This window comes from Entelurus aequoreus, linkage group LG23 (genome assembly GCF_033978785.1).
Source record: "Entelurus aequoreus isolate RoL-2023_Sb linkage group LG23, RoL_Eaeq_v1.1, whole genome shotgun sequence".
In the NCBI taxonomy this organism is placed as follows: domain Eukaryota; kingdom Metazoa; phylum Chordata; class Actinopteri; order Syngnathiformes; family Syngnathidae; genus Entelurus; species Entelurus aequoreus.
Genome location: NC_084753.1, coordinates 13,678,603 through 13,688,602, shown reverse-complemented (window position 1 = coordinate 13,688,602; position 10,000 = coordinate 13,678,603). Strand labels below are relative to the sequence as shown.

General features: G+C 41.2%; 1 protein-coding gene across 1 annotated transcript in view; it reads right to left on the bottom strand.

Moving 5' to 3' along the window:
* Positions 1–8,500: 8,500 nt before the first annotated feature.
* The window catches only part of tmem151ba (transmembrane protein 151Ba), a 2,356-nt gene continuing 856 nt past the window's right edge, over positions 8,501–10,000 (bottom strand). Inside the window, exon 1 of the mRNA XM_062033720.1 lies at positions 8,501–10,000. This exon is cut by the window's right edge and continues 856 nt beyond it. Coding sequence (XP_061889704.1) covers positions 9,369–10,000 — 632 coding nt within the window. The 3' untranslated portion in view covers positions 8,501–9,368.

The window sequence follows — 10,000 nt, the reverse complement described above, 5'->3', positions numbered from 1 at the left end:
ATGCTGATTGGGTGTTCATTTATTCATCTAGCCTATTTCTATTAATTTGTCCATCAGTAAAATATTTTTTAAAGACTACTCCAATTGTTTAGCTGACTATTTATATCTGTGTGTGGCATTGCATTAGTGTTTTACAAGAATAAATAAATACAAACAGATTAATGCCACTTACACCATCTGATGTGTGGAGACATTTCACCCCAACCAATGTAGGCGGAAAGGCTGTGTACATTTGCAAATACTGTGCAAAGAGCTACGTCAAAAATGCCGCAAAGATGCAGCAGCATATAGACAAGTGCCCAATAATATATAATTATTGTAATTCCCCATTAATTACCATATATTCCCATTAATTCCCATGGACGGTGTCCAACTTTGAATAATCAAAACATTTTAAATATTTCCAAACTTCCCGAGCTTAACTTCCCGTGCTAAATTTCCGGAAAGTTTCTGGAAAATAACCGGAAACTTTCCACCCCTTCGCAACCCTTTGATGATGTCTGTGTTGAGTGAACAGGGAAGCGTTCCATGCTGGCTTTGCCTACCAGAAGAAATTCGCCATTTTGCGTGTTTAGTACACATTCCTAATTTGATTCAAAAAACGTTATTATTGAACTTCAACTGCAAACATGATTTTATCTTAACTTTTATGAAGTGTTTTATAATCTTTACAAAAGCCTAGTCCATAATCATGTGCCCCCCTTAGTGGTGTTGGCCTTAAAAACATTTTCTCTAAACCAGGCCTATCCAACTGGCGGAACGAGGGCCACATCCGGCCCGCCAAAGCTTTTAATTTGGCCTGCCGAACATCACCCAAATAATGTAATGAAACAATTCATTACAGGGTTGCTAATGAATGCAGTACTCCCGCCACCCCGCAGGGGGCAACAGCAAAGCATATGTATCACAATGAAGCAGCAGTGGATGAGTAGAAAAAGATGGCACTGTCGACCCTGAAAAAAAATTAGAATAAATCGCGAAAATCCGACTTTAAAAGGAAATGGACAACAAAGTGAATGTATAGAAATTGCTGACTTTGTGATGTCTTTTGTATTCGTGGTCATGTCTTTGGCTGTTAAAGTCTGGCGATCCAAACTGGTTCAATGCATGTAGTGCTGAATAAAGCTACACCTTAAGTTTAATTGTGTTAAACCACATGTGTGCAATGTTTGCTGTGTGTAATAACACTAAACCTTTTTTATTTAATGCAACATACACAATGGACGTCATACTTTCGTAATGTTTATATTTTCAGTCTTAGAAATCTAAATAAAGGAAGACTTATAAAGATAAAATTGAGGAAGAAAAATAATACCATCAATCATCACATAAACCTGTTAACTATCTGTCTAGCGGCACACGCTGGAAGCGAGTAACGAGGGCAGAATAATTAACTTATTGACAGTGCAGTGTGAAAGCCGATGTGTTAACTTTGTAAATAAGTAAACAGTCTCAAAGGAATATAACCGGTAAAGGCACTTTCTATAAAAACGCCCACAATTTGATGAGGCCTTTGGCTCTTGAAACCGCGGCCCTCTTCATTATGTAGTTGAATAGCCCTGCTCTTCTAGAGTAACACATTCAACAACAAAAAAATCTAACTTTAATATATTTTTTATGTATTTTATTTTTAGGATAGGAAAGACCTTTATTTGGCCCACAATAGTTGTGGTAATAACGAAGATACGGTAATACCCGGTATATATTTTATTTTTAGGATAGGATAGACTTTATCTATCTCACAACGGAGAAGCTTTGTGGTTGCAGTGCAAATACAAAAAGACCACAAAAATAAGGTAAAACAAAAGAGAACTCGTTGAATTAGATCCTGACGTTGGGCAACTCAAACCTAACGTTGAAACATGTTTTTTTACGACCTTAAATCAATGTTGGGTTCTGATGTTGATTTGACCAATTCATTTTTGTCATTTTCCAACCAATAATCAACAACACAAACACAACGTTGAAGCAACATGCTTTTTGACCACATTTATTCAATGTCAGGTTGTGACGTTGATTTGACCATTGAATTTTGGTCATTTCCCAACCAACGATCCAACGTTACACATCAATTTTTTCTCAATTGACAAAGAACTATTTTGGTAATGTTGTTTCAAAGTCCGTTTGAAAGGACATGTTTGTACAATCAACGTTGTATCAATGTCTTGTGCCTGCTGGGATAATGTTCATGCCACGGGTTGGCCCTGCATACCAGGAACCCTCAAGTTCCTGGACGTCCGCTCTACCATCTGAGCCACGCCACCCGTATTTACTGTAATACAATGTTGTGAGGGGGTTGCTCAATTATATGAGATCTTGCACAAAAACATCTATGCTTCCTTCCACATTCCAAACACCCAATGAGGAGATAACGTCCACTTCTACTTTAGTTTGGAGAGCTCTGTCCTTCTTCATATCCCTCTTTAAAGTTGCAGCACTCCCGATTGTCGCTAACATTCCCTTTGAAGCCAAGACTGAACTCACACTGACATCCACTCTGCAGCCGAGACGAGCGCTCTTTCAGTTCTTTAAAGCCGTCTTGCGCCGTTATTACATGTGACACTCTCAGTAGCAGGCCTCCGCCTATTTCCAGCGTCTTTTGAGAGCCAGCTCTCTGCTTGTCTCTCTGATACGCATCAGCAGCTGTAGCAGCAGCAGCAGCCGCACGCAGCTACACCGTGGCTCCATTACACTATCCGGAAGAAATAAATCAATTCTTGTTTTCCAGAGATCTAAAAGGAGACGATGACGTGCTTGCTTCAAAACAGAGGACAGGATGCACGAATGCTAGGCACTTAAATAGCGAGGTAGGCGGTGTAAAAACAAGTATTGCGACTATTAAAGGAAATTGATAATAGGTCAAATTGAGCTTTACTAGCTTTTGGTTGGCATTTATCGAAAATACCCGCGTCCAGCAGAGCCTTGAATAAATGTTGGCGTGCATGTGTCCTTTAGCGCTCCTCTGCTGAATTATTAATAATCTGTGTTGCTATATTCACCAAGCCAGGAAGTGTAATGTCATTGCAACCAAGCCAATTCCTGCTAACGTGATATTTCAGCCTTCAGGTGGGAAGCTCCCTGGAAAATCTTCATAACACATTGACACCTTAAATATAGGCATTTATCAATACAAACTAGTTTACTTAGTTGTATTTTTTACAGCGAAGACTGAAATTGAATCGACCTTCATTGTTAGAAAAGTTTTTTATTTTTTATTTACTTGAATTGCTTTTTATGGATTTTTTACATCACATTACATTTTACTATGTTCAACAAATCTGCTCATTTTAAAGGGGAACTGCACTTTTTTGGGAATTTTGCCTATCGTAACAATCATTATGAAAGACATGACGGATGTATTTTTTATTATTGCATTCTAAATATTAAATAAATGCGATCAAAAGTCTGCCTATAAAAGCCCTTAAAAACCGCTATTGAGGTTTTATATACATGATGTAAGTATATATGTAATGTAGTAACAGGCACATTATAATAACATGTAATATTTATGTATTTTGATCATTTCAAGCATAAGCGGCGCTTTAATTTCAAAATCACTGATTATTACTAACTGTAGAGCCAACAAAACATAAAACATCACTTACTGTACGAGGTCTGCTGTCATTAGGATGCCGACTGCTAGAATGTTATATTCCCGTTTTTATAATAACAATATTACTAATACTTGTTTAATATTCAAGTCACGAAATGTAAAGTATTTTTGGCGCTTTTTGGATGGTTATTTTATTGGCTATTGTGGGCGGATTAGAGGACCTCGCATTGGAGGACTTTTATTTACGTTTATTTAGGAGTTAGAATGCATTTAAAAAATGCTTCCGTCATCATGTCTTGCATAATGATTGTGAACGATAGGCAAAATTCCAAAAAAGTGCAGTTCCCCTTTAAGTGATATGTACTAAATATTATTTGAAAAAGCTAACTTTACTAAGTAAAATGGCATCTTTAAATAATATTACCTTGGCATTTATTGTTTTTCTTATTTTGGGAACAGCTTTAGAATTTAGCAGAATAACATGGCTGACAGGCCTACATGTGGCACAATGGAACCTGTGAAGTGGACTTTTTTTCTCCCTAAAGTAGGCGTGGCCTCACAAAGGAAACTATACTGTAAGAGTGACAGACTCACGTTTATTGCATGTCTAAATATTGTCATTCATTGAACCGATCACAACTGTTCAGGTTGTTTTAAAAGACAGCCTAAAGCACTTTATGCTCACAGACCAGATAGGACAGCTCTTGTTTAACATCCAACTAGCTGTAGTCTGAAATTGAAGATAGCACAACTGGACTGATTAGATTGTCTTAAACGTCTTGGGTTTCATCATAACAGGCGTAATCAGTTAATGCTCAAATACTAGATAGGACAGCTCTAGTTTGACGTCTGGCTAGCTGTGGTCTGAAATTGAATCTATCGCAATTGGACTGTCCAGGTTGTCTGAGAAGAGGTTTTGCCTCGCTCCCAATTAGGCTTCACCAATTTTTGCTCGAAGATTAGATAGGACTGCTCTAGTCTGAAATTGCATAGGTCACAACTGGTCTTTTGGAGTTGCCTGAAAAGGGGGTTTACCTCCCTTCCAAGCAGGTTTAATCGGTTCATGCTCAAAGACTAGATAGGACAGCACTAGTATGAAGTCTGACGAGCTCTAGACTATAATTGAATGGGTCACAAATGGACTGTTCAGATTCTCTTAGCAGACGGACTGCTCTAGTCTGAAATTGAATCAAACGCAACTGAACGGCTAGGGTTTACTTTTAAGATGTTTTGCCGCTCATCCAAGCAGGTTGCATCAGTTGATGCTCAAAGACTATATAGGACAGCTCTAGTCCACAGTCTGGCTAGCTCTAATCTGAAATTGCATCCAACGCAACTTTACTGTCCGGGTTGTCTTTGAAGACGTTTTGGCTTTAATCGAAACATTCTTCATCAGTTCATGCTCAAAGACTAGATAGGACAGCACTAGTCTGATGTGTGACAAGCTGTCGACTACAATTTGAATCTTGCAACTGTACTGCTCAGATTCTCTTTGAAGACGGACAGCTGTAGTCGGAATTCTTACTAGCGCTAGTCTGAAAATTAAAAACAACTGGACTCTTCATGTTGTCTTCTAAGACGTCTGCCTCTCATCCAAGCGTGCTTCATGAGTTAATAATCAAAGATTAGATAGGACAGCTCTAGGATGAATTTTGACGAGCTGTATTGTCTGAAATTGACTCCATCCTATCTGGACTGTTCATATTCCTTTAAATGCTTTGCCTCTCGTCCAAGCACGCTCCCTCAGTCCATGCTCCAAGGACAGATAGGACAGCTGAAGTCTGACTACCTCTTGTCTAAAGTTTGACTAGCTTTAGTCTGAAATCGAATCGATCGCAACTAGACTGTTCAAATTTTCTTAAATGTTTTTTCTCTCCTATTAGCAGGCATAATCAGTTCATGCACAAAGATTAGATAGGACAGAAATCGGAATTCTGAAATCTGACTAGCTCTAGTCTGAAATGTAAACGATCGCAACTGGACTCGTTTTGCTTCTCATCTCAGCAGTGCCGAAAATGTAATTTCAGTTCTTATATGTCTTGTACATGTTAAAGAATGGACAATAAACAGCATCTTGAATCTAAGCAGGCTTCATCAGTTCATTCTCAAAGACTAGATAGGACAGTCTAGCCTGAATTTTTACTAGGTGTATAATCAGAAATTTAATCGACTCGGCGGGGGCGGTTGCTGGTTGTTCCATCTCCATCGTTGGGGTCCCTGCGGGTGGGGTGGGTGGTTCCCGTGGCCCCGTGCTGGGTGGTCCTGTGGCGGCCGGCTTGGGTGGGGTGGCCGTGGGCTGGCCTCGCCGGGCTCTCCGGGGGTAGGGGCGGGGGGGCTCATGGGGGCCCGGTTGCCGGTGGGGCGGGGGCAGTCTTCCCGTCCGGTTGCGCGGGGTCTCCGGGCCCCTCGGGCGGGGCGTCCCGCCTTTCTGTCCGTGTGGGGTGTGGTCTCTCGCTGGCTTGGGGTCTGGCTGCCCCTTGCTTTTCTCGTGCCTTGTCCTCTGCCGGGTGCGTCTGTCTGCGGCCTGCTGCTGGCCCTTGTGGGCGGCGCGGTGGGCCAGGCTCTGGGGTTCCTGTCGCTGTCCGGCTTGGCTGCGTGGGGGCGGTGGTCCCTGGTTCCCTGGGCACCACACCTACTGTTTATGGGATGGGCTCTCTGGGAGGCTGGGGCCCTACTCTGGCTCCCGCACACACTGGGAGTCAAATGTATTGTACATGCAAATTCACATATACTCACATACATACATACACACATACATAGGTACCTAGGCTCCCACATACATATACAAATACAGTACATATTTACACACTCAAAGTTCGTACATCCACACGCACACTCATTATACAAACATACTGTATACACATACTGTACATATACATTCACTGTAAAAACATACATATACACATACTGTACATATACATTCACTGTAAAAACATACATATACACATACTGTACATATACATTCACTGTACAAGCACACATATACACATACTGTACATATACATTCACTGTACAAGCACACACATACACATACTGTACATATACAAGTACATATGCACACATACGCTCATGCACATAATCACGTTTCATCAAACATATATTAACGTTGTTGCCCTAGGGTAAACTGGGTATAACACATGGCACACTGACAAAGCTTAACCTATTGTTACTATAACAATCTACAAGGTTAATGTAGGTTGCTTCTCTTTCTTCCCCTCCATTTTTCTGCATTCTTTCGTATCTCAAGTTATCATTACGTATTGGTATTGTTGCATTTGAACAATTGTATTGTTGATAATAAAGGTAAAGTGTTGGTATTGTTTATTATCAATAGCACTATTTCTATTGGTATTCATATTGCTCCATTTTTAGTGTAATAATGCTCATTGTCATTTCTGTATTATTTTTTATTTTCGCTAACTGCTTATTTGCTATTACTTTTACCATCATATTTTTATATGTCGTATTTGCTGATGTTGCTCTGTTGTTGTTGTTGTTGTGTTTGCTGTTGTTGTTTTTGTCTCTCTGTCTAATCCCCCTCTTGTCCCCACAATTCCCCCCTCTGTCTTCCTTTTTTTCTCTTTCTATCCCCTCCTGCTCCGGCCCGGCTGCACCAAATGATAATATAAATACATTTAATAAAGTCAAAATACAAATAAGGCAACAAGAGAAGTATCCTACACTTCTCTTTTGTAAAGTAAATCTGAACAGCCGATATGGGCATCTACATCTACTATATGATTTGCCTGAGAAGCTGGGCAGGACATTAAAAAAAAAAATAAAAAAAAAATGTAATCGATCGTATCTGGACTGTTCAGATTTCCCTAATGGCTCTGCTTCTCATCCAAGCAGGCTTCATCGGTTCATGTTTAAAGATTAGATAGAAAAGCTCTAGTCTGAAGTCTGGCTCGCTCTAGTCTGAAGTTTAACTAGCGCTTGTCTGGAACTGAATCAAACGCAACTCAGATCTGTCCTAGATGTTTTGTCTCTCCTATTAGCATGCTTCACCAGTTCATGCTCAAAGACTAGATAGGAGCTCTAGTCTGGAATTTAATCAATCGCACCTGGGCTGTTTGAGTCATCTTTGGAAATGTTTTTCCTCTCATCCAAGCATGCTTCACCAGTTCATGCTAAACAACTGGATAGGACAGCTCTAGTTTGTATTCTGACTAGCTGTACAGTCTGAGTTTGAATTGATTGTATCTGGACTGTTCAGATTGTCTTAGATTGTTTTGTCTTCCATATAAGCAGGCCTAATCAGTTCATACTCAAATACTAGATAGGACAACTCTATCTTAAAATCTGACTTGCTCTGGTCTGGAATTGAATCAATCTTAACTGGACTGTTTAGGTTATCTTTGGAGACATTTTGCCTCTCATCCAAGCATGCTTCACCAGTTTATGCTATAAGACTAGACAGGACAGCTCTAGTTTGTATTCTGACAAGCTGTACAGTCTGAATTTGAATTGATTGTTCAGATTATCTTAGATGTGTTTGTCTTCCATATTAGCAGGCTTAATCAGTTCATACTAGGTAGGACAGCAATAGCTTGAAATCTCACTTGGTCTGGTATGCAATTGAATTGATCGCAACTGGACTGTTTAGGTTATCTTTGGAGATGTTTTGCCTCTCATCCAAGCATGCTTCACCAGTCGATGCTAAAAGACTAGATAGGACAGCTCTAGTCTGTATTCTGACTAGCTGTACAGTTTGAATTTTAAATGATTGTATCTGGACTGTACAGAGTGTCTTGGATGTTCCATATAAGCAGGCTTATTCAGTTCATGCTCAAAGTCTAGATAGGACAGCTATGGTCTGACGTTGCGATCGATTCAATTCCACATTCACTGCAGCATCACTTGTTCGCCATGTTTTCTTTCCCGTATGACAAGAATGTTCGGCACAAATGGGACATGAAACAAAGTTATGATGGTTTTATTGTTGTTTTCATCATAACCGGTTGACTTATCGTCACACTTGTATTTCTGTTAAAAATGACACTGTAAAAAATCGCTTGTACATTTCAAAATATTTTACAACGGCTCCCCTTACTCATCATTGCGTATTATACTCAATGGTTAACTGGACATCTTTATGTGCTCGACGCCTCAATCATTGGTATGTTTTCATCTACAAAACCATTCTGGGTATCACTCCATCTTATCTGTCTTGTCTTTTAACAAAGAAACAAGGAAGTCACAATCTTCGTTCAATGAATGTTCTGCAATTTGTCGTCCCCAAAGTAAGAACTGAACTGGGCAAGAAAGCATTTAGGTTTTCAGCAGCGAAGGCTTGGAATAACCTACAATCGAATATTAAACTTCAAACCCTTGTTACGTTGAATGAGTTTAAAGCTTCTGTGAAAGGACTGCAGTCTACCTTGTCTGTATGCACATGTGTTATGTGAGCAAGTTTTAATGTCGTAAATGTGATGTTTTATGTATTTGTTTACTGTTTTTAATGTAACCTTGCTGCTGCCCTCTTGGCCAGGTCTCCCTTGGAAAAGAGATCTTTGATCTCAATGGGATTTTACCTGGTTAAATAAAGGCTAATAAATAAATAAAGAGGGAAATAGCAGATTATACTCCAAGTGCCCCTGTCTTTGTGTTTTAGACCACAAGACATTTCCAAAACGTGGACTATTAGTACCATCCTGTGGATTCATAGTTATTTGAATCTTGTCCACGCAGCACAGTCTTGATAAATCAACTTTAAAAGTATTGAAAGCCACAGTGTGTACCCGAAGCAACAATCACATCATAGCTGCTTATTAGCCAACCGTAGTCCTCTTAAGCCCCTGTCTTAGGTCCAGGGTCATAGAGAAGTCTCTACACAGGATCCGTTTCTGTGCAGAGAGTGATGGTCGTGGTTGAGGCAGCCTTCGTTGCTATGTACGATGAGTACGGGAAAGTAGAGCGCGTCCTGGTACGCCGGAGGGCCCTCCCCGCCGTCCGGATGGCCCGACAGGCAGCGCGTGCTCTCCGTGGGCCGGCTGGGCACGTCGTTTAAGCTACCGCTGCTCCTCAACGGGCAGCTCTGCCTGGAGCCGTAGAGCCGGCCCAACGAAAAGCGGCTGGCGCTGAACGGGAGCCGGGGGCTGGCCGTGTTGCAGATGCTCAGGGCGCTGCGGGAGAAAATGGAGGAACTGCTGATGGCACGCTGGCAACGCTGGCAGTTCTGCCTGTAGCGCCGGCAAACGGAGGAGTTATTGCAGCTGCCTGAAAGCTGGGCCAGGTCCATGAGGACTGCCTCGGAGTAGCTGGGCACCAGCTGCTGGTTGGAGCGGATGTGCCACTCCAGTTCCGTGCTGTCGATGGTGTTGACCCGCGGGATGTGTCTGCAGTACGGACGCTCCTCGGAAGGCGTCACCGGCACGTAGTCGAAGCCAAAGAGCTTCTCCACGTGGTAATGGACGCACGCAGTTCGGTACTCGGACAGCACCCGTA